This window comes from Saccoglossus kowalevskii, chromosome 6 (assembly GCF_978046115.1).
Source record: "Saccoglossus kowalevskii chromosome 6, keSacKowa6.1, whole genome shotgun sequence".
Classification (NCBI taxonomy): Eukaryota; Metazoa; Hemichordata; class Enteropneusta; family Harrimaniidae; genus Saccoglossus; species Saccoglossus kowalevskii.
In genome coordinates this window covers 19,647,473-19,673,660 of record NC_140646.1, presented here as the reverse complement: position 1 = coordinate 19,673,660, position 26,188 = coordinate 19,647,473, and the positions used below count along the sequence as shown (strand labels likewise).

The window sequence follows — 26,188 nt, the reverse complement described above, 5'->3', positions numbered from 1 at the left end:
TAGCGACAGAATCGTGTAAATTGTGTAACAAAAATGATATTGAAGATGAACACCACTTCTTTATAATATGCCCAGTGTATTATAAAGAGAGGATCATTTTACACAAAGAAACTGAAAAGATTATCAGGAAAAAATGCAGGAAATTCCATTTCAGAAAGTTCCATTTCAAAATGTCCTGGGGGGTATGCCCCCAAGAAAGGTCGCACCTAAATATTACCCCCAAGCATAATCCTGGCTACAGACATGCTTTTGCTTAGACCAGTCTCAATTCAACCATCAACATCACTTCAACTAGAACAATTTGCATTACAATTACATCATCCCCAGATAAACCATTTGTTGCCTCTATTCTACATGATCTAGCACATAGGGATCTATAACGGAAATCCGGAAATAAATCGAAATTGGGCACACCATAGGCTCTTTTCCATCACCATCATTCAACAACTTTGTTTGCAATTCTCTTGGTGTTTGCACCCACAAAACGGAGGAATCAGGCTTCTCTTAGACATATTCCAACCAACATCAAACAATTTCAACAACCACATAAACAAAAAACAATACTCCCTGACAAATTAACGATACTATTACCATAGTGACACAATATGGGCCAAGCACTCTAATGGCTGAAACCGACATCAAACATACTATTTTGCCTATATACCATTCAAATAAATGACTGGCACCTCTTGGCTAGAAGTGGAAATGCTATTATTTTTGTGACCTGGTTCTTCCATTTGGCCTATGCTCAGCACCATTTTCTGTGCATAGTAGAAGCCATAGAGTGGATCATCAAACAACGCACTAACAACATCTTGCCTACTACTTTTACGGCTGGTCCCATAACACATCCTCTTTCCAAGATACAATGTAAACCATGCTACAAACTTGCCAACTACTAGGTGTACCAATCAACATTTATTTGCATCAAACTCGACACAATACGAAAGGTTATACAACTTCCAAAAGAGAAACTAGACCATCCTTATGTTTATGAATATATTGCTTTGCTGTACTCCAAAACTACTACTTGCCGTGCATGTATCACTTGATCTAAAAGTTTTATGGGGTTCACATCGTTTTTTTAATCGAAATTCGAATCAAGACCACAAGACTTGTAATTAGTTTTTACTCCACCATCGTATTTACCAGCCCCTACCTGATCCAACCATTCTTTCATAATTCTGGGCAATTGCCGTGTAGAGCATGCTTGCTCTACTCGGGTACTATGTGACCTGAGTCAAGCTTGAATCATCTCCCACCTTGGTGTGCATTGCCATGACGGCCGCTTGTGGAGCAACTGTGTGAAACATCATGAGGTCGGTCTTTATTACAATGTTTTCCCTTATTAATCCAACCCCATATGTCTGTGTGATTCACTTAGCATTAATTAGATGTTAAACGCCGTATTGAACATGGGAGTTTTCTGAAATTGTCAACGGTTGATTTTTGATGATTTAGATAACTGGGTAGAAGTGAAATAAATAAATAAATAAATAAATAAATAAATAAATAAATAAATAAATAAATAAATAAATAAATAAATAAATATAGCTTTGTTGGAAAAAACGCGTAATCCCTTGGATTGAGATGTAACATTTTACCTATGGCGGAGACTGATTCTGGACCCCCAACTACGCTACCAGAGGCAGAAACCAGTCGAGACTAGGAGAATGAGGTAAATCCATTCTGACCATGGTCGACCATTAAGACAAATACAGTACTGCTCCAGAATTAATGATGCTATATATATTGGCACATCAAAAAAAGGAGTACTATATTGTAAATGTTCAAAGAAACATGAATTAAACATAGTGTGGTTACCAAGGATTTATTGTGAAGCTATAGAAGCTACAAATTATAGATTACAAAATCAATCTTTGAAGATGACTAAATCTCTTTCATCAGTACTTAATAAAATCTTATCCCCTTCTTTCCGACAACACTCAACCAGATATTCTAATAATTTCTTTTTTATTTCAGGTTTACAGGTTTCTCGAAACTTGTAAACGAGTGTTATGAAATCAATTAGGTATGCACCAGCTTGAGATTCTTCGTCAAAAGAATCAACCATGTCCACCGTATATTCCCTCTTTTTAGTTTCATATCTGGCATTTGGAAATCGGAGTTTGATGACATCCTCTATGAAGTGAGTTCCAATGAAGTGTAACTTTGTATCTGTGAAATGCTCTCCAACTTTCACTGAAAACTTTTCCCATCCGCCTTGTAAGAAAAAGAATCACAATGAGTCTTAATGCGAAATATATATATATATAATCATACAAGAAGTTATAGAAAGCGAACCATTTTCTGATTTTATCCAAACGCTAGAGAAATATGAGATATACTAAATGTAACCTGGTGTTGATGTAAATTGCTATCTAGTTACAGAGAAAAACACACACTGTTACATACCATCAATCATCTTGGAAAACAGCATTCCCCCTTTCACCAGACGGTTATACAAGTCTACTACAGTTGTTTCAACATCTTTGAAGTGATAAGCAGAATGCGACATAACAATGAAACCAAACGTTTGCGTTCCATTTACTTCTAAATACTCTTCAATTGTAGTAGTTTGGAAATCAAAAACTACATTCTTCCATTCATCTGCATTATCTTTCACCAGTTGTTTGAACTTATTCAGTTCCTCTACAGCAGGGTCAAGAGCTATGAACCTAATACTCGGGTATATGGTCAATAAGATGTCTATGATTGGCTTATCCACAGTACCTAAACAATTGAATACATATTCATATTAGATGTCCACATTTTTACATTTGTTAATCTTTGGGATAGTTAATATATATCAGGTCAGAAATTATAATGCGAGGAAAAGCTCAACAAATCTGTATTAACATTACAAAATGTTCGCTAATGCGTGGTTACAATTTTCAATCAGATAATGACCAGTTAATTTGGCCAGTTTGTCAGGATATAAATCCAGAATAATGTAACTCTGTAAATGATTATCTTACGTATTTATAGGATAAAGCATGTCAATTCTTCACGTATATGATTTTGAGCTACCAAAGTTATGTTGATTTTAGCGATTTATATAAAACAAACTTACCACTTCCACACCCAACAGTTATCACATTCAGCTCATGTCTTGGATCTAAATTCAACTTCTGGACAACCTTCTTGGCATCACTAGCCGACTGCTCACCATCAACATTGAATCCACGTTTTTTCACTTCATCGTAGCAAGTATGGTAATATACAGGATAGTGGATAACAGTTTTTACAGCTTCTTTCATGGTTACCTTAATTTGTAGAAAAATCATTGTTGAGTCAAAATTGAAAAGTTAAACAAAAACGAAATAAGTTAGAGTTAATGTATTCTGTATCAATATACATCTGCAACGCCATAAGATACAGCGTGCCGCAATTTTGCGGTATTTTACAGGGTATTTTCATTCTAACATATAAAGATATGCGAATTCTGAATGTGGAATGATCACGCGCGTAAGCGTCCTCTAATGATATAAAAAAGTTCGCTAATTCTGTTCTAAACTCTTGGGAATTCGGCATTCCCCTGATGTATCCTTGGAAGGAAAAGATATATAATAATAAAGGTTATTACGAGGATACCTCAAAGTATGCACTTACATAGTACGCCGTCGCATCGACCTCCGCTGCGCGTCGGTCGATACTCTCGCTGTACTGTCTTCGTGCATAGTTTTAGGCATCTTCGCAATAACATCATATTATATAGTTCGCAACATACTGGTATTTTCCAACAATTGTGACTTGAGCTTTTAATGGTTTTAGTGACCCATGGCCAATACATCCTGTGTCTAAACATAATCCGCGGAAGTAGAGCCACGTGATTACATTGGTTGGTTGTATACCAAAAACTAGTTTTGTTTGGAGTTGAAGATGGTGGCACTTTATCCTATTCTAGCGACAATATACACTGGCCAGTAATATATTTGCCTGACAATCTACAATGGTGATCAACACAATTTTGTTGTAGCATAGTGTGTGTACTATGAACGCATTTTCTTTTGATAAATTGCCGTTTGTATATTGCAGTATGTGTGAATTATACAGCCTTGGCTATCATTGACGAATTTCCTCCAGTCTTCCAGTTTTTGCCTCGATGTGTTTTGCTCGAAAAACGCATGAGCGATAATATTCGATTTTCAAAGAAGCAAATACAAAGTAAACAAAATTGTGTTGAGTGAATTTGGCTTTGTTTATAAATAAATTTATGAATGCTGACACTGTATCAGCTTTGGGAATTGCAAATCTATAATGATATTGTAATCGATTGCTTTGCGAATATCACTGATCGCGAAAGACTCTTCATCACCACGATGTATCATATAAGTATGTGTTGATATTCATATGTGGCGCATATGCACATTATTCTTATTCTCATTTAGTCGAAATAAACGTTTATATAAAGTGAAATTATCGATAAGCTAAAATTAGTTCATTGATACCAAAGATTTTCAGTTTCAGTGCATAAGAATTACGTTGAACTCTTGTATATACGTCGTATATATAACATTTGAATACTTAATTGGTGTAACTGTTAATTGGTCGAATTGCTTTATATGGTTATATTGGTGGACTTATTTGTTCTTGGGAACTTGAACTTTTGAACAATTTAGACCATTTTCTGGACAATTTAGCTGTTACACACCATTAATACATAAAAAGACTAGAAGACGATGATGCTGTGAAATAGTGACGTCAACTAACGACAACCTGGGAGAGAAGATTTATCACCTCCTAGGCTATATAATAGCTTAAAAAACAGAAGGTATCCTCGATTTTGGCGCATCTGCACAACTGAATAGGTGTTGCAAGCGTTATATTGGCCGTTATGGTAGTGGTATATATTGGTGGACTAATTGGTTCTTGGAAGCTGACTACATCGGGCCAATAAGCAGTATGTGTGTAGCATTAATTTGAACTTGTTTCACATCAAGCTGGCATTGATGATTGACAATGCAATATACTGAATTACTGATCAGGAGTTGATTCTGGGGTGAATACCCCAAGGAAAGACATACCATATTAGCATTTGAAAGAGATCACAATGTGCTCTAGAAAAAGCATACTACCAGTTTCTAAATTATTCAAGAAACATTATAAGATGAAATCAAGACGACATAAAAGAGGAGACCCCAACCCAACGATTTGTTACCAATAGGCTGTACGGTCGGATCCACTAACTAATTGTCACCAAAATGAATGTATAATTAACATTTGAATGTTATATGTCAGTATAGTAACAATTCCCGTGCGTTGCGAGTACTGTAGATATATTAAAACATATTACAAAATGAACTTAACTAAACAGATTTAAAGGTTGTTATGATAGCGACTTCTCGTTCAGACATTCGGTTCACACATCGTTAGACTATTGTTTAGAATCAACAACTTGCATGTTTAGCGTAGACATTAAAAAACCTATATTACAGAAATTTGATAAATAGATTGTTTACTTTTTGTATTTAGTAGTGGCAACTTTGCAGGGCTTTAAACGTGAGACACATCCCTGGTAATCACGTGATCGTGCCAACGACTGCAGCGATTGGCTGATCATGCGAATTGGCTTTACAATGTGAAACTGTTAAACAAATGTCAACTTTTGAAAAATTATATTTGACTGAGAAAGGACGTGCAGATGATGTTTCTAGTAGACTTAGATGCGCACAGGAGGAGCTCGCCGATAGAATCACTAAAAGGAAGATGATTCATTTGCATAAATTACTACCCAGATAACCTGGGCGTGGCAAGTTAGCAGTTGGGCTGGGTGTGGCAGAGGACTCCTGAACTTTCATTGAGAAGGTACTCGGCTTGGCTTATTCCAGTGTGCAATTTCACCTAAAAAAAGCTGTAATGGCACTTCCTGTAAATTATGAAGACTGTCACTGTATTTCGGGAACGAATTTAGGGTTTGCTAATTGACGGGGTGAGCAATACTCTTTGTATTCTGAATTGTTCGACCATGTGCTATTTGTCATAACAATGTTGTTACCATTCATGCAATTTCACCTAAAAAAGGCTGTAATGGCACTTCCTGTAAATTATGAAGACTGTCACTGTATTTCGGGAATGAATTTAGGGTTTGCTAATTGACGGGGTGAGTAATACTCTTTGTATTCTGAATTGTTCGACCATGTGCTATTTGTCATAACAATGTTGTTACCATTCATTTGATTTAAACTGTATATTGCACCTCGATTATATTTTTCTTGAATATGCTTCCTTGAAACGCCGAGTGTATTATGTATTTGTAACCTTTTTGTATTTTCTTTGTCGTTAGGTTTTTCTTTGTGTTTTGTTCACTCGCTTACTTTAGTTGTAAGATGAATGAATTGTAAGAATTTCTCGGATAGAAATAAAGCCTGGAATGTGTAAACCTGGCGATTCTCTACCATACATTGTGTTGTATCAACTTATTTTCAACTTGGTCACTTGCCTTAGTGTTTTGACTTTTAATATAGAGGGTTTGTAACCTTTGTAAGGGAGGAGAACGAGGGAACGGGGCAGCGAGGGGTTGTGTTCACAGAAAGGTTCTGCATAAGAAAATCTAAGAATTAAAATTTCTAAAAAATCTGAGAATGTCATATAATAATTTGCTGATGTTTGCTGAGTAGTAGGTGCTTGTTTGCACAAGTTTTTTTTTATTTAAAGATATGTCAAAAATATTTGTATAGCAACAAGACAATATCATTGATTTATGTGCATCGCCCCCATAATTAAACACACTGTGAGTTCATAAGATGTGTATTATATGTTTCTGTTCTAGATGCAATGATAATTTAATAATCACCTGACAGGGTGTACAGTTACACGTCACCCGTTAATACAGTATAAAATCTATGTTTTCTATATTCGGTGATTGCTATTCGTACTGATGTAACGTTTCTGGTCAGTGTTGTGTCAATGAACTTTATAAAACTCTACGCTATCTATTAGACTAGCCAGGGTCAAAGTACAAATAAACGACACAATGTGAACACAAATTATTAAATGAGATTATAACCTAGTCAGTCACCTGATTTACAAAAAATCGGCAATGTACCTCGAGAGACTTGTTGGAAATATGCAATGGTGATTTTTGTATCATAGGAACAAAACATTCAATACAGAACGGATACATAGTCAGATATCATCCAACCTTGTCGAGTATTACCACACTTTGTTATCCACTCCAAGTATACAATCACTCAATATAAAAGAGAGATTATCACATACATATGAATATGCTTCATGAAAAAATACTTGATTCACTTACTCACGATTTTTTCAACAACTCTGGGCACGGTAGGTTTAGGCTGACAACAAATCCTCGTACTGACGAGTCGTCTGATACTGTTTGACCCTTGTATGCAACAGGGTTATTTCATCGAGACAATAATTTGAATAGTCATGTAAAATCGTTGTAAGTACGGGGTACTATCATGATTTATATTTCAGTCAGTTTGACAGTGGTTGCCATGACATATACTGATAAAGGTTAATGACAAGACCAGATGGCGAGCTGGTCGAAATCAACCAAAAACATCTTATGACTCTGCAGTTTTTAAGATACAATACAGTAGCTGTAATCCTAAACCAATTTTGTTTGCGATTTTAACTAAGGTGGTATCTTTGTGGAATGTTAGTGCGAGACTATTACCCCATCAATATTAGTTAGTGTTGACAATATATAGAAGTGTTTTTTTCTAGACAGCTTGACGAGTAATTAATTTGTTATGATGTGTAAAACTTTCATGTGATTGGTTGTTTGTTTGAAGGCAAGGCCTTGGAGTCTCTTATACTGATTGTAATTGGTTAAGGAGTGACAAGAAATAAAGAGTGATTTAATGCTGTCTCGGGTGAAAACCAGGGACTTGGCAGAGAATCGTTTGGGAACATGAATGGAGCTCGTGTGCGTTTTTGTCAGCCTAGCGTGGAAACGACCGAATCCCGGTTACCTAAGTGAAAGGTTTTTAACCATCAAAAATACCTATCACACGTGATGGAGAATCCGGGCATTGTGTTCAACACAAAAATCATCCTGTGAAGAAAAGTGAAATGACAAGAGGTGTCTTGTGAACCGAACTAACAGCTCCATGGCAGAGACGACTCAGAAACCGCGCTTGACGACTAACACCGTTAACAGTATGGCACCGATGAACGACGCTGAAGAGATGAAGACTACTGAGCCCCTTACGAAGGATGAGTATCGTATAGGACTGTATAATTAAGAATTGTGTGACATTAAAGACAAGAAGATGAAAGAACGACCCGGACTAACGCGACAACAAGAGAAGAGATGCTTATAGACTTTGATTAGAACTTTAGCTATCTGTGTATTGCTTAGAGAACTGCTCGCTGGACACTGTAACTGACACTGTGTAACTCAAGGACGTTGAACTCTTTTCCAGAACCCTAACCCTATTGCTCAGTAATGTAATGTATTGCTTGTTTTTCTATCTTTTTTCTTACCGTTTTTTTTTTGTGGTATTGAATTGTATGTATGCCCAGAGACACAGAGATGAATAGTAAGAATAGCGGATATTTTGGTATCGAAAAGATTATTAAGGGGAGGCTGAGGAACGGTAGAAAAGAGTATCTTATTAAATGGGTGGGGTACCCGAAAGATCAAAATTCTTGGGAATGTTATGCGAATTTAAACGAACAGGCGAGATTATTTTTAGAAGACCATCCGATACCCCTTATGGGGCCGATAAAAGCGAATAAAAGAAGGCGGGAAAAGTTGATTAATGGTTTAGAAGTATATTAAAAAGAGATTAGTGTGTGACAAGACGAGTGTTATTTAGGTTTTTGACGGGTAAATAAGTTACAACACATTAAAAAACATTGAATAGATAAAATGTTATTTCTATTTTAATTGTTCATGTACACATATTTCATTCACTGATCTGGTCGTGTATTGTAATAACGTTGTCAGTTGTTTAATATTTGTGGTTAATGTTTTTTACTTATTTGATTATAATTAGTCTGCATATATTTTCCAATTAGGTATTGTAGCCACACTTTTCATTGGTGCTAATATATGCCGTGGAAACAAGATTATATGTTGACTATTAAAATTAAGGACTTGTTCAAATAACCTTGTTCAATACAAGAGCCAAACAGTCCCAGACAACTCGTAAATAGGGCGGATCTGTTGTCAGAATAACCCTATCGTCCTTGGAGCTGTTTACAGCCGTTCTTAGAATTATTCGGACAGTCAGTTTAGCAATATACAGTACCTTGAAACTTTGCAAAACACTTGGGTCCTTATCTTATCTAGACTTGATGGCGCCGTTGTATTGGTACGCCCACAGTTGGGATAATTCCATTATCTTGCTAGAAGTGTGTAAAACACTGTTTTAAAAATGACACGCGTTGGTTACTATACATTAACAGGTTATATGTACTCAAAGTGTTATTTCAAATTGTTATAACCATCTGAGTCCACCTGACATAGCGCAATTTACAAAACAACTCCCCAGTGTTGAGTAACCCCAGGTATTAATGAACTCATCGTTGACAGGAAGGCTCAAAGTAACGTTTCTTAGCATTGGACGCGCTGCAGTTTCGCGACTAAAAATAGTTTTTACATTACTGGTGTATTATGTTTCAAATTCAGATTTTATACCGAGGTGAGAGAGTGCGTCAGGGATACATGGACGGAAAACTTGATTATAACGGTTTGATGGACTTTGTCAAATAAAAAGTGCCTTCGTTGGGCGAATCACTTTTTCAACTGCATTTTAGCAAAATTACGAGGGTATGACGAGCGTTATTATGTCTAGTCCATTTTTGTAACAGGTACAACTGACTAAATTTAGCGAGAGGTTGACATTTTTCGACAAATTTAAGCAACACCCAACGATTTTTAAAATTACTGAAAATAATTACAATATAAATATAAAAAAATAAAGAATTGTTGCTGTATACGCACGCTAGAAAATACTTGCCATTCACCATGGCGACAACCCCTATGAAATAGTAATCCCAAAACCACGCGCCCGTCAATCAAGTGCTGCTTCTTGCTATATTTGTAGTATGAAAGCTATATACTAGTATATGTGGTTGCGGAATATGCCCATGCTTTTCAAAAAGCGTGTATTATAATTTGTCTGTCGCGCATTTTTACATATTAATTAGATGTAATACATTTAACGTTTGTAGCGGGCAAACATGTTACACATTAAAAAACATTGAATAGGTAAAATGTTATTTCTATTTTAATTGTTCATGTACACATATTTCATTCACTGATCTGGTCGTGTATTGTAATAACGTTGTCAGTCATTTAATGTTCGTTGTTAAGGTTTTTTTTTACTTTTTTTACTTATTTGATTATAATTAGTCTGCATTGATTTTAGATAAGGTATAGTAGCCATACTTTTCATTGGTGCAAATGTGTGCTATGGAAACAAGGTAATGATGACTATTCAAGTTAATGACCTGTTTAAGTACCATTGTTAGATACAAGGGTCAAACAGCCAGGTGACTCGTAAATAGGTCGGATTTGTTGTCAGAATCACCCTATCGTCCTTGAAGCTGTTTACAAAATATCAGGGTTGAGCATATGTTCATGAAGCTTATCGTTTATATGTGATGTTTATATTTAATCAACATATATTAAGTGATTGTCTATGTGGAGAAGATAACAAAGTGTGGTAATATTGAATGCTGGTGAGTGATATCCGACTAAGACTCAGCTTGAATATGCTTATTGTGTGTACCCATTTTGTATTGAAACTTTTGTTCATCTAGAAATCAGACCTCGTGCATTTCCAACGAGTGTCTCGAGACACGTTGCTATGAATGGGTCAATCAACCCAGTTCTGTAAAATTGTTTTTTGTGTGGAACTACTTGTGGAAATCTGGATTAGTTCATAATAAGTTATTAATTAATTACGTTCAATACTTTTGATCAGAAATTGCTATCAAGCATGTTGTTTTCTCTCCTACATTGACAGTTGTAAAAATTACAGTCACAAAATGTGGCAGTACATCAATCTTTAATTCATACTCCTGGCAGGTCAACAACCCATTGCTACGATTTATTAAATGTATGTACCACATATTACATTGTCAATCAATCAAAGTCCAAATTTGTTCTACGCCTTGTTTAGTCATCTCTTAAGAACAAATAGGTCTACCATATATACAAATTTTACAAGTGTAACGATTGTACTAGTTCTATGCGAACATTCTTCATGTCAATCATCTATTTCTGGCCTACATTTCTTGTCTACACATGCAAAATTTCACTTTACGTACTTTTTTCAATCTAATCACATTCTTGTTAACAATTCATTGATACAATCCATAAAATCTTAACAATTTTTAATCCAAGTAAAACTCAGTGTACCCATTTTTACTCTGAACAGAAAATAACTTTGTTTGTTTGTTTGTTTGTTTACGAAGGCGCCATTTTTTTATTACATCACCCATGACATCGTGTGATTCCATCAGCCATTATCCTTTTGCATCATGTTTGTCAATTTTTTTTTTAATTTCAAACCACAATTTACTTGCCACAACTGCTCAGACAGACTGTTGAAATGTCGTTCAGTCTACAGAATTCTACATATATTTGCCAAAATATTTGCAACCATTTAAATAGAAACATTCCCGCTTTTCTTCAATTTTTTTTTCGAAATCATGTAGTCTAACCCAGTTTTCATATGGGGAAGTCCTAATGGGACAAAGTTCAATCCAAATTTCTTGTGTCCTCGATATTGAATGTTATCGGTCTAATCGAGATAATTGTTGCCAAAACTTTTATGATTTTGTTTTAAAACAGAAACTCAGCCCAGCAGTTGCAAGGGAAACCCAGAGTGTAAAATAACCAAGAATTGGAAAGAATAGCCAAGGGTGTTTGCATTTCAGATCCAACACATATTGTATATATACAATTTGTACCACAAGAAATACGTTCATAGAGGTAACTTTTCAAAAAAATATTATGTAGATTCAGCTCAATCACGCTAATCGATTCAACAGATCAATGTATATTGTCACTATTGCAGGATAACCTGCTCTCTACCAACCATCTCCAAACCCTACCCCCTAACACTTCCAAATACATTGATTAACTATTTTTTCAAACAAAACATGTAATATTTTTCTAAATATTGTAGCAACCAGCCAATATAATAGTGTGACACTTCTCTCCTGATTACATTCACATACATAATTTCGTCGTCTTTTCATTTCCATGGATCACTACTTCCCCAAATCTCAATTGCACAGGTCTTTGAATATTACTGTGAAATTATTAACTTCTATTATACAACCAGTAGTTGCAGCAAACACAACTTGAACAAATTGTCAACTAAAATTTGTCACATTAAACAATTGCCGTGTGTCTTATGATTAAAAGCACATTTCAGTCACAATTGTAATCTGAAAATTAAGTCATTAGTCCTTATCTCGCCTTTTTGTTTTACTTTTCAATTTTGACTAATTTTATTTGTAAATTAAGGTAACCATGAAAGAGGCTGTAAAAACACTTACCCACTATCCAGAATATTACCATACTTGCTACGATGAAGTGAAAAAACGTGGATTCAAAGTTGACGGTGAGCAGTGGGCTAGTGACGCCAAGAAAGTTGTTCAAAGGTTGAATTTAGATCCAACACACGAACTGAATGTGATAACTGTTGGGTGTGGAAGTGGTAAGTTTTTTAGTCCCCGTTCGGACGAAGTCCGAAAACGGGGACTTATAATTCGGTCTCCGTCCGTGCGTCCGTCCGGAGTCGTATCTCAGAATCCCTTGGACCGATTCCGTTCATTCTTTGCATGTGCCCAGTACTTTATCTGGGACATATGCACATGCAGTGGTTTAGCGATTCGATTCAAAATGGCCGACTGACAGCCATCTTGTTTTTTGAAAATGTTGTATTTTGGACATGCTTTGTCAGTTTTCATTCAAATTTAGTACATCGATCATACATGTTAGGATACATGTCCCCGACAGTCCATGAGTTCCTGAGTCCGTCCGTCCGTCCGTTCGTGCGTCAGTCTGTCAATAGTAATATTTCAGAATCCTGTGGGTTGATTCTATTCATTCTTTGCATGTGCCTAGTACCTTATGTGGGACATATGGACATGCAGTGGTTTAGCGATTCGATTCAAAATGGCCGACTGGCAGCCATCTTGTTTTTTGAAAATGTTGTATTTTGGACATGCTTTGTCAGTTGTCATTTAAACTTGGTACATAGATTATACATGTTAGGTTACATGTCCATGACAATTTATTTCGCAATTGGATCAAAGATGGTCGACTGGCAGGCATCTTGTTTTTTTTATGCGGTATCTTGGAAGTGCTCTGTCAGTTTTCATTCAAATTTGGCACATACATGTACTTTATACATGTTAGGATGCATGTCCATGACAATTTGTTTCAAAATCTGGTCAAGGATGGCCGATTGACAGCAATCTGACTTTTTGGCCTTACTACTATATTTCCACAATTTATGTACCATTTTCATTCATATTTGGCACATATATCATACATATCAGTGTGTTTTATTATCAGATCAAAGATGGCCAAATAACGGCTGTTTTTATTTTCGGCAATATTACTACTACACGGAACACGTGTTTTGATGTAATTAAACAATCTGTTGTATATGCCACTTGGAACTCAAGTTTCAAGGACACGCTCGCGACAACCCCCCCCCCCCGCTTTAATATGACAAGCACAAAATTTAACGGGGACTGTGTCATTTTCAATGACTTGTTTTATATGAATCGTTAAAACAAAATGAAGTAAATAGTTATCTTGTTGAACAGAAAAAGTCGTTCCACCTGTTCACAAATTGATGTGCTCTCTGGGCAAATGCCCACAAATACCAACGATGAATCAGCATCTATCATAACTTCTGTGCAAGTGCAGAAGCACAATATGACGTCTTTAACCACTGACGTCAATACACAAATATATTACCAGCCAGTCTGATTGGCTGATAGGGCTATGAAGTATAATATTAAATATCGAATACCAATAATTATACACAGGATATCACTGCAATATGAACATGTATTCAATTGTATAGGTACTGTGGATAAGCCAATCATAGACATCTTGTTGACTATGTACTCAAGTATCAGATTCATAGCTATTGACCCTGCTGTAGAAGAACTGAATAAGTTCAAACAACTGGTGAAAGATAATGAAGATCAATGGAAGAATGTAGTTTTTGATTTCCATACTACCACAATTGAAGAGTATTTAGAAGTAAATGGAACGCAAACGTTTGGTTTCATTGTTATGTCGCATTCTGCTTATCACTTCAAAGATGTTGAAACAACTGTAGTAGACTTGTATAAGCGTCTGGTGAAGGGAGGAATGCTGTTTTCAAAGATGGTTGATGGTATGAGACTGCGATTGTTTTTCTTTGTAATCAGACACAAATTTATATTTACATGATGTAAATGTATATTTAGTTTACCTTATATATATGTCATACTTCTCTAATATTTCAAAAAGATTAGAACAACAAATCAAGGCATGATGGTCACGGAATGCTTTCTATAACTTTTTGTATGATGCATTTTAACATTATGTCTCTCTATGCTTTTTTTTTCGCAACAGGCGAATGGGAAAAGTTTTACCTGAAAGTTGGAGAGTATTTCACTGATCCAGAGTATAATTTCATTGGAGTTCACTTCGTAGAGGATGTCATCAAACACTATATTCCAAATGCTAGATATGAAACTAAAAACAGGGAATATATAATGGACGTGACTGATTGTTTTGACGAAGAATCTCAAGCTGGTGCACTCTTGATTGACTTTATAACACTCATCTACAAGTTTCGAGAAACCTGCAAACCCCAAATAAAAAAGAAATTATTAGAATATCTGGCTGAGTGTTGTCAGAAAGAAGGTGATAAGCTGTTATTGACTGGTGAAGAACGAGATTTAGTCATCTTCAAAGATTGATTTTGTAATCTTTAATTTGTAGCTTCTAAATAAAACCTGGCTATACTATGAGGTTATTACTCAGTACGCCGTGCATCAAACTTCGCTGGGCGTTGGTCGATACTCCAGCTCTATTGTCTTTGTGCATACTTTAAGGTATCCTCATAATAACCTTATTATTATACATATTTTCCTTTTTTGAATTCGCATTTCCATATATGATGAAAATACCTGTAAAATACCGCAAAATTACAGCACGCTGTAACTTATGGCGTTACAATGATAGATGTATAATAATACTATACAATACTAGTTTTATACTTCATGTTATTTTTTATGCAGTATGTTTCTTTAAACATTTGTTTGTTTTACCAATGTACTAATACTCCCGTAATTGATGTACCATTATACTTAGTTATAGTTATATTATCCTCGCTTTAATCAATTAAAATATCGTTTTTAAAATCTGGAGTTGGAGAGATATATCTGAGCATACTCGCCATGACTTGAATACCACTTATCACAGTGCATCGATTGTGAGTTGTCATAACTCGGACATGAACTAGTCACTGCACAAGAACACCCCAATGATTTTAGTACAACCTGGAATTCTGCATAAAATGCAATTTAAACTAAAATTCCCAGTGGACTGACGACTGGACAATCTGGATCTGAATGGTTAGAGTGACTTTTAGGGTTGGGTATGTCTTGGAGATAAGCTGGGCATGTACAAGGGGCGTTCAAACAGTAATGCCCCTGACCCATTTTCCATAGCAGGAGATTAATGAAACCTGGCACAGTTATTATTCTTTCTCTACATAGGAACCACCCAAAGTTATGCATTTCTCCCATTGTATGATGCAGCTCTGGACATAGTTTTTGTAGAACATCCCAGGTTGGTCCTCCAACCACGTCGTAACTTCAGAAATCCATAGCTTCTCTAAATTTCATCAAAAGTGAAGCGTAATAGGCTCCTGTAATTGTGGTGCCCTTTGCCAGGAAATCTGTCATCACTACTCCGTCCTGGACCCAGAAGACTGTGAGCATGACCTTGCCAGCGGAGGGCTGCACCATTGTCTTCTTTAGAGGTGGTGGGTCAAAGTGCTTCCACTTCATTGACTGGTCTTTGGTCTCTTGATCATAGTGATGGACCCAAGTTTCATACTGTGTAATCATCTTTTTGAAAAACTTTGACTCATCTTCGTGGTACATCTCCAAATTCATCCTGTGTGAGGTGTGAGCAGCCTGGGAATCCATCTGGCAAACACCTTATGTATATGCAAATCATGAATGATAGTTTCCACAGACCCTGTACTAATCTTGACCTCTTGGGCTATTGGCGAACAGTAATGCGTCGATCTTCCTGAACGGCTGCCTCAACTTGACGGACAGATGCCTCATCAATGACAGAAGAGGGATGGCCAGCTCTGGGAGCCGTTTCCATCGACTTCCGGCTATGTTTGAATTCACGACGCCAGTATCATATGAAAGGGCATATTCACCGTCAGTTTCTTTCACTTCATCCAAAGTGTGCATCCTTTCAAATACAAAAAACTGATCACTGTGCGACACTCAACTGGTTCCATTTCACACCTGACTCAGTTCAAACACCTATAAATCAGAAACCACAATTAGTTCAGATCTGTTTTTTGCAAAATAACCCACAGAGATGTAAATCATTACACATGCAAAATTTCATCTAGATCAGACAACTGGGAGTGGGTCAGAGACTTACTTATTGAACGCCCCTCGTATTATGGAATCCACTTTACCTTCCATTCAGTAATAAGGAACACATGGACTATGTTGATGTGCTACAAAACTATGATGTTTGCCTACCATAAGAAGGAGAGGCACAAAGTCGCACACAGTGGGAAACTCCCGGTATTACACATCAATTTAGCCTTTCCCATTTTCAGTACCTCAAATGTAGCGTTTATGTTTAAATTGGTAATAACCTTGTGACTTTCAAACTTCTAGGGTCATCACATTTTGTGTTCTACGATACAAACCACATAAAATATAATTTAATATATAATATAATTCTTACTACTCTTGTTCGAATGAGAATAAAAAATGAGAACTATTTGTTTAAATAAACTATTGTTTTTGTTCAACATCGTCCTTCATAACGTGTCAGATATGAGATATGAGACCAAGTTTTATTTGTCTGTCCACTTGCAACATGTTAACTTAATATGGGACTTTTTTTTATACCTTAACACTATGGGGAGCCTAGTTTTTACACATTTTTTCAGCTAACCCGAGTGGGACTCTATAAGTGTCTGTCTGAACATAAAGTTTCCATAGCTTGGTTGTTCATAAAATTAGTACCATGTAGCCTTTGATTGTTTTGAATATTTGTATCCTTCGAGTGGTAGCTGAAATAATATAGATATTTGTCCAAGTAATTATTCCAAAGCAGTACAAACACTAAGACAAGAATGATTTGTTGTCTGTCACACTAAATTATTGTTTTCCTGATCATATCAACTGTCACACCAACAGTTGTCCAACTAATGTATTCTGCATTATTATACATGTCGAAAATACACCAACCAACAACTGAATAATGTTCATCCTGCTGGGTATTTAAAATGCCATATTCTGTTTAAATATTGTTAAATGAGTGTAAAGTGAGTCATTCGACACATGGAAATGGCTTGAGTACACACTTTATGTCCACGAGACTCAGCCATTTGGTTGACATCCATCGCCAGTATTTACTATGCCATGTATCCATCTCCTGATCGATGTTTTACAACTACCATTTATCAGCTCCTGTTCTAACATAGAGGACTGAATCCACACCAACACTTCTTCAATGTCAGAAATATTGTGGCACAAGAAACAGATTCAAATATTACTAAATATAGTAATTAACCTAATAGTATATGGTGAAATCATATAATCAAACATAGAACTTATTTGTTATATTTGGTGAAGGATGCACACAATGATGCACTAGAACTGATCATATAGTCGACATCATTAATTAGTGACACTGTCACAGGCAATGCGTGTGCCACCCTCAAGCTTATAACTTCTATTCTGATTATAATTAATAGCCTTATTCTCATGTAAATTGGTTTTGGCTGCAAAACTTTATTTGTTCATATTTGTGTATAGTGATTTAACATTTTAATCTTTGTTAATGCATATAGTTTTGTATTTTGAGGGTCAGAATGTTATTGTAAATGGATCTTTTTATGAAGAACCCTAAAGTGTGTTAAAGAACATTTGGAAAGTTTGCCAGCCAGAGACAGAAAATCGTATTATCTTGTAAACTACATTTTATCTGTTGACATTCGATGGAAATGTGCGCGTTCCTGCAGCCTATTGGGCGTTACCCGATCATTGCTGCTTGCAGCTATTGTTGCCACTTGAGGTGACCCAGTTAAATGTGGACGCATGCAGAATATGCACCTATAAATGTTAGACATTTTAAAACTTGTAAATGAAATATTACAGATTAAATTAATATGGTAAGATGATATTTCTACTTTTATTGATTGCCTTACATTTTTGTCTCACTGATCGAACCTTGATTCCAGTCTTCAGTCAGTGTTTAATGTTTGTTACTGTTTTGATTTTGATTTTGATTTGATTATAATTAGTCTACATGGATTTTCCGATTAGTTATAGTAGCCGTACTTTTCATATATGTTATGAAAACATGGTTATGTTGACTATTCAAATGACTATTCAAAAAACATTGTTAATTACAAGGATCCAACAGACTTAGTACTGAGGATTTGTTATCTGCATACAACGATATCATGCCCAGAGTTGTGGAGAAAACATGTGAAATCAAGCACATTTGTCATAAAGCAATTTTGTATGTAGTATCTGGGGATTGTTTATTTGAAGTGGATACAAAGTGTGGTAATGTATACTGGTGGGTGATACCCAACTGTTAATATGAGGTTATTACGAGGATACCTCAAAGTATGCACGAAGACAGTACAGTGGCAGTACCGACTGACGCGCAGCGACGGCGTACTGTCTTTGTGCATACTTTGAGATATCATCGTAATAACCTTATTATTATACATCTTTTCCTTCCAAGGATGCATCATGGGAATGCCGAAATCCAAAATGTTTAAAACAGAATCAGCGAACTTCTCTGTGTGGAGTCCGAACAAACTCTGGTGGCAGCCATGTTTGTTTTTATTATTAGAGGACACTTACGCGGGTAATCATTCCATATTCGCAATTCGCATTTCCTTAAATGGTAGAATGAAAATACCCCGTAAAATACCGCAAAATTACAGCACGCTGTAACTTATGCCGTTACGGTGACAGATGTATAATAATATGTTTTAATATTCTTAAATATATATTAATATATTCATCTTGATCCAATCATTCAAAAATACGCTAGTATAATTCCAGCATTATGTTCCAACAGTCAATTAATTTGTAAACTAGGTGACTGTTTGTTGAAACCTTGAGTATTTTACACCTTTTTATTTGTGCTGTGAAACCTGGTGGTCTAATAGATATCGCATATATTGTATAAAGTTTATTGACACAAAACTTACTAAAAGCACTATAAATTTGATCCTTTTGACCACCGTGTTTGTTAGTGGTGATATGTTGCTTAAATCCTCGTGCATAAAGTTTGGTGTCATTGTTGGGACGAATCATATGGTAGTCATTCGTTTATTTTATTGTATAATTGCATCAACAAACTGGAGATTAGGACAAACTGTCAAATGGTGAAGACGATGCACATGTTTTGTCAAACACCAATAATGTTCTGTTTTATTTATTACAACAAAACAAACAATTAGACTTTTGAAATTAACGCCATCTGAGGTGCATCTGGTGGCTATTCGTTTATTTGATTTCCATTACAACAATAGACTGAGAAGTTAGAAGTGACTGAGTGAATTATGATATACACAAAATGTTCAACCCGGAAATTAAATTTAATTCTAAATTTCTTTTTCGCAGCAAGTCTATTATGAAAATTTCGTCCAAACCACAAAGACAATAGATACTATGTAAACGTGGGGAAAAGGAAACAGTGCGTTTTATGCTAATTAGTCAGAAGTGTAGAAAATAACATCATTGGATCATACTGTGATTACGATTGTAATAATATTTTTTTTCTGTTGTATATTATGATAGTAACATTCCCCTGTATGTTGAGAGGGCTCTGTCTGCTCTGAATCATCCAGTATAATTGTGATTGATACATTGAATTCAGGTTATTCCAGTGTACTATTGATATCGTGAACTAACAATTGAAACATCTTTTACGATATTACTGTGTATTTAATTGTTTGCGAGCAAGTCTGATATTTTAATAATCCACATAGCAGGCATCGGCTGGCTTGTTTCAATATTGCAATTGAAAATGTGTTAAATAACCCACAACGAATACTAAGATTGGGTGTGAGACACAGTAGTTAAGTACGAAGCTCGGATGAAATTGCATTAAAGCACTGGAGTGTTCTTATGTAGTGTACTAAGCCATCTCACATATAGATATCATTCCAACTACACTCGGTCATTAGTCAATGTCATGTGGGAATGGAATACTGGTTTGGTGTATACTGTAATCTCCAAGTACATCAGATGCTAAGTCAGATCCACTAGAAAGGTTCCCCTGTTGACATAAAAACACCAATGACCTGAGGTTGGATAGTATGTATTCTAAGCTACTGTCCCCACCAGTTGGAATGCCACTGCATTGAGTTGGGTTACTTCTACATTGTGAAAACAACCCTGTGAACACCGAGCAGAGAAGTCCTTGAAATGTGTACGTCATTCCTTCTTTTTACCCCCCCCCCTCCCCCAATTGGTTGGCTGTTTGAGTGCGTAGGTATGTGTGTTTAGGTATGCATCTCATTGTTTGACACGTTGTGTGGTAATAATAATTTTATTAACACTTACACATTCCCGGAGGGATTGGCAATGGTTACAAAAGTTTAAAAGGGAATAAAAGGTTACAAAACAGAAAATAGATAAGAAAAAAAAAAAAAAAAAAAAAAAAAAAAAAAACAATCTAAGCTAATACATTACAGATAATAGCTAGTATAAAATTATGATACTACGATAGATAGAAAACGAAAAGCAAAACTCAAATAGTGAGAGAAGGTTGTCACTGGGGTTGCTGTCTTATTTTAAAACACTTCTTTAGGTACTTTGCTACGGGGAGTGTTAGGCCACTGTTGTTTAGCAAGTCTATGAATTGAGTCTTTAGCGGCAAATTTTTAAAGTTTTGGATTTTGGTTTTTGCTATTTCGAATAGGACATTTCTTTCGGGGGTATATCTTTTACATGACATCATGAGGTGATACTCATCTTCTACTTCATTTTTATCACAAAGGTTGCATAATCTATTAGCAAGGGGTATTCCTTTGTGTCTGCCAGTCTCAATTTTCAAGTTATGGTCACTGAGGCGGAATTTAGTTAAATTTTCGCGCATATCAATGTTTTTACAGGGTAACAAGGTATGTTTCGAAAGCAAAATTGTTTTTTAATTCTCTGTATGTTCTTAATTTATTTTTTTCATTTTGTTTTGATCGATTGTCATTATGTAATTCACTTTTCCAAGTTGATATGAATGATGTTTGTATATTTTTGTTGATTTGTCCTAATTCCCTTGCAGTTAGAGTTTCATCGCTGTTGATCAGATAAGAATGGTTGATGTTATTTAAAAGGGAATCTATATTGGTGTACCATTTAATGTTAATTTCTTTATTTTCTTGGAAAGCTAGTTTTAGTAATGGATTTGACGAGTTCTTTATACGATTAAAATATTTTATCATTTGTTTTTCGATAAAAGTCTCCAATGGGTAACGTCCAAGTTCGCCGTATAAACCCATTGTTGTAGTGTTTTTGGATGTACCCAAAAGAAAACGAAGATAATTTATATGTACATCTTCAATTGGTGATTTTAGTGAAATTTCATCTCCCCATACATCACTAACCTACTAAACACTTAACACCATGGAATGTGGTTTAAAGAATGTGCTTGGAATGGTCAAAAGCTATCCACTATTATAGTGTTGACCATGGTCAAGTCTCATTTTTAAGATAATAATAGTTGATGTTAGACCATGGTCACGTTTGTCAAGGAAGTCTGTTAGCATTGCCTCGGGATGTTTGCCAGAGTGCATGTTATCAGAACACTTGATTCCTTTCACTCTGGAATTACTGTGATGGGGAACCAATTGTAAGATAAAGTGTGGGAGTCCGCCAAAATGACATGGCTTCGTCCTGGTCATATCTGTGTCGATGACGAGATCGTGTACGAGGTTGATGTCAGTGATTGATACTCACATTTTGATATCCAAGTCATGGCGTGTATGTTCAGTTATACCTCTCCAACTCCAGATTTATAGCGAGGATGTGAAATTTAATGGTGCATCAATCAAGAGAGTAGTTGTACATTGGTATTGCATTAACAAAATTAAACTTTTAAAGAAACATATTGCCTAAAACATAACAACATGAAATAAAACATTCTGGGGATTTCTTGTTAAGCTACAACAGCGACAAAATAACGATTACCCAATCAATCTTTGAAGATGACTAAATCCCTTTCATCGGCACTGAATAATATCTTATCCCCTTCTTTCCGACAACACTCAACCAGATATTCTAATAATTTCTTTTTTATTTCAGGTTTGCAAGTTTCTCGAAACTTGTAGATGACAGTTGTGGAGTCAATCATGTATGCACCAGCTTGGGATTCTTCGTCAAAAGAATCAACCATGTCCACCGTATATTCCCTCTTTTTAGTCTCATATCTAGCATTTGGAATACGGCGTTTGATGACATCCTCTATAAAGTGAGTTCCAATGAAGTTATACATTGGATCAGTGAAATACTCTCCAACTTTCAGTAAAAACTTTTCCCATCCGCCTGGTGAGAAAAATGTGCTTAATGAGTCATAATGCTAAATAGCATCAAAAAAAGTGAAAGAAAGCATTCCGTGAACCTTATGTTTTATTTTACAACTTTATCGACATGCTTCGGAAATATGGGGTATACTAAATGTAACCTGGTGTAAAAGTAAATTGATGTCTAATTACAAAGAAAAGCAAACGCTGTCACATACCGTCAATCATCTTGGTAAAAAGCATTCCTCCCTTCACCAGACGGTTATACAAGTCAACTACAGTTGTTTCAACATCTTTGAAGTGATAAGCAGAATGTGACATAACAATGAAACCAAACGTTTGCGTTCCATTTACTTCTAAATACTCTTCAATTGTGGTAGTATGAAAATCAAAAACTACATTTTTCCATTCATCTTTATTATCTTTCACCAGTTGTTTGAACTTATTCAGTTCTTCTACAACAGGGTCAATAGCTATGAATCTGATACTTGAGTACATAGTCAATAAGATGTCTATGATTGGCTTATCCACGGTACCTATAAAATTGAATGTTTATTACTATTACTGTGATATCCTGTGTATTACAGTTAGTAGTTATAATTAGATCATATATGTCATCTCAGCTCAGATTCATCTCTGTAAATTATTATTTTACGTGATAATGCAATTCTTCACCTATATTTAAATTGTTGTGTTACTAATGTAATGAGGTTGTTTAACTATTTATATAAGAAACTCACCACTTCCACAACCAACAGACATTACATTCAGTCCCTGTGTTGGATCTAAATTCAATCTTTGGACAACCTTCTTGACATCACTAGCCCACTGCTCACCGTCAACGTTGAATCCACGTTTTTTCATTTCGTCATAGCAAGTATAATAATATACTGGATAGTGGGCAACTGTTTTTACAGCCTCTTTCATGGTTACCTTAATGTAAAACAAAAAAAGCTAAAAAAAAATTGACTAATGACTCAATTTACAACTGGCTCTGTTCTGGTATTCTCCATATTAAATGTAAAAACAAACTTCTAATCGCAACTTTTGCCTGCTTAGTATGGGTTAACAATTTTCTTGTGAAATTGGGATTGAAGGTGGTAGTGATCTGAATGAGCCAAGAATTCATGTATGTGAATATAACCAGGGAAGAGGTGTCACGTGATTATATTGGTTTGTTGCTATACAAAAAATATTTTCCAAAATTTACTTAATCCAGGAGGATGAGTATGAAGATGTGTAGACGGCACTTTATCCTGTAATAGTGACAATATACACTGATATGTTGAATCGATTTGCGTGATTGAACTGAACTGATCTATACAATTTTGTTTTGAAAAGTTGCCACTATGAACATATTTCTGATGGTAAATTATTTTATATATACAATATGTGCTGAAGATGTTTTTTGAAATGCAAACACCCTTAGTTAGTCTTGCCAATTGTACGTCACTAAAGTTGTTTGAAAACCTGGCTTGCTCTTACAACTGATGGACTGAGTTTCTGTTCTAAACGAGAATGAAAGTTGGCGACAATCATCTGTCTTTGGCCTTGAGGTGTTGTCGCTCGGAAACTCAAGAGCGTTAATATTCACTGAAATTATTATGAGTGCTTTTTGATTTGTTGAAAATTATCCTAAATTTTAAAATGTTTACACTATATTTAATTAGTGGTAGTAATTGCTCAACCAGTATAATTATGATCAAATAGTTTGGCATATATCACTGACAACGAAAGACGCCCACCATAAAGTTTCTTGTTAAATAATGAAGTAGAAGTAGAGTTGCCTAAAATACACACTTAAAGAGAGAACGTTTATAACGTTTATTGTGTTTGGAGAGAACCCAAATTGATTCTGAGTAAAAGTATTGAAAGTATATACTAAGTGAAGGACCTACCGGGCATACTTTGATTTCTTCATAAAAATATACTCGATTTCACTTTTTTTTTAAATAGCTCTGAGAACGTTATTGTTATGCAGATAACAAATCCTCAATATTGGCGAGTCGTTTATGACTTTTTGACTCTTGTATCTTGCAATGTTATTTGAACGGAGCATTAATTTTAATAGGTAACATAATCTTGTTTCCATAGCATATATTTACACCAATGAAATGTGTGGCTACAATACCTAATTGGAAAATATATGCAGACTAATTATAATCAAATAAGTGAAAACATTAACAACAAATATTACACGACTGACTGAAGACTGAAAAGCATTTTACAATTCACGTCTGAGTCAAAGCAGGGTTGAATCAGAGAGACAAAACTGTGGAAAACAAGACAACCACTAAAGGTTAATAATAACAATATTTAATTAAAGTGTAATATTTCATTCACAAGTCAAATAGAGTGTCTAAAATACAATTTATAGGTGCAAACAAGCGCCTACCCATGAGTCTTTGCGTTTTAACTTGTGTTGTTATCGTCGCTTGGAACTCAATTCCTGCGCGTGCGCAGGTGACGACCCGCCCACTTTAAGCTGCATATTGCCACTAACAAATACGTAGGTAGGACAAACGGTTTTAATTTATAACATTTCTGGTCGGTGTTGTGCCAAAAGAGTGTAACCTACTAGAGGCTTCAACAAATAGTAACCTAGTTTACAAATGTGCGGTTGATTGACTCAGCAAAATACTGCTGGAAGTTTACTAGCAATTTTTGAAATAATGGGAGCAAAGACATCAAATATAGAATGGATATATACTAAATATATTAATGCTAGCTAAATAGTCAGGTATCATCAACCCAGATCGAATATTACCACACTTTGTTATCAATTTCAAATATACTAACATTTAATATAAGTTGATCAAATATGAATATGCTCGATTTTACTTACTCTGGGATTTTTTTAAACAGCTCCGAGGACGATAGGGTTATTCCGACAACAAATCCGCCCTATTTACGAGTCGTCTGAAACTGTTTGGCTCTTGTATGTAACAACGGTATTTAAATAAGGCATTAATTTGAATAGTCAACATATTTGCACCAATGAAAAGTGTGTCTATTATGCCTAATCTGAAAATCTATGCAGACTAATTATAAGCAAATTAGACAAAACAGTGACCACAAACTTAAACGACTGACTGAAGATTGAAATAACAATATTTAATTAAAGTGTAATATTTCATTCACAAGTCAAATAGAATGTCGAAAATACAATTTATATGTGCAAACAAGTGACAACATAAAAAATGAGTTGGCATATTCCCCATCCGCCCACATTCAGCTGGGGAACTATAAGTGGTAAATATAGCTGCAAGCTGCACTGATTGGTTTGCAGCCAATAGGCTGTATGGGCACACACACACGAACAAACTGTCATAAAAACACACAGCCATGTATGTAGTTTTCATGTTTCAATAAACAGTTATCTTTTCTGAAATTAATCAAAACAGCGCCCACAAACATTAAACGAC

The 26,188-nt window shown here is 35.4% G+C and overlaps 2 protein-coding genes across 2 annotated transcripts; one reads left to right on the top strand and one right to left on the bottom strand.

The window, feature by feature from the left end:
* Nucleotides 1-1,815: 1,815 nt before the first annotated feature.
* LOC102807317 (histamine N-methyltransferase-like) lies at nt 1,816-7,321 on the bottom strand. Its single transcript, XM_085500785.1, has 4 exons — nt 7,262-7,321; nt 3,074-3,266; nt 2,416-2,733; nt 1,816-2,223 (listed from the first exon to the last, which is right to left on the bottom strand). Exons 2-4 carry the CDS (start codon nt 3,258-3,260, stop codon nt 1,874-1,876), a joined length of 855 nt encoding a protein of 284 aa, XP_085356911.1. The 5' UTR covers nt 3,261-3,266; nt 7,262-7,321; the 3' UTR covers nt 1,816-1,873.
* A 3,208-nt stretch (nt 7,322-10,529) lies between these two features.
* Nucleotides 10,530-15,369, top strand: LOC144351929 (histamine N-methyltransferase-like). Its single transcript, XM_085500156.1, has 5 exons — nt 10,530-10,662; nt 11,780-11,920; nt 12,461-12,653; nt 14,037-14,354; nt 14,576-15,369. Exons 3-5 carry the CDS (start codon nt 12,467-12,469, stop codon nt 14,923-14,925), a joined length of 855 nt encoding a protein of 284 aa, XP_085356282.1. The 5' UTR covers nt 10,530-10,662; nt 11,780-11,920; nt 12,461-12,466; the 3' UTR covers nt 14,926-15,369.
* Nucleotides 15,370-26,188: the final 10,819 nt, after the last annotated feature.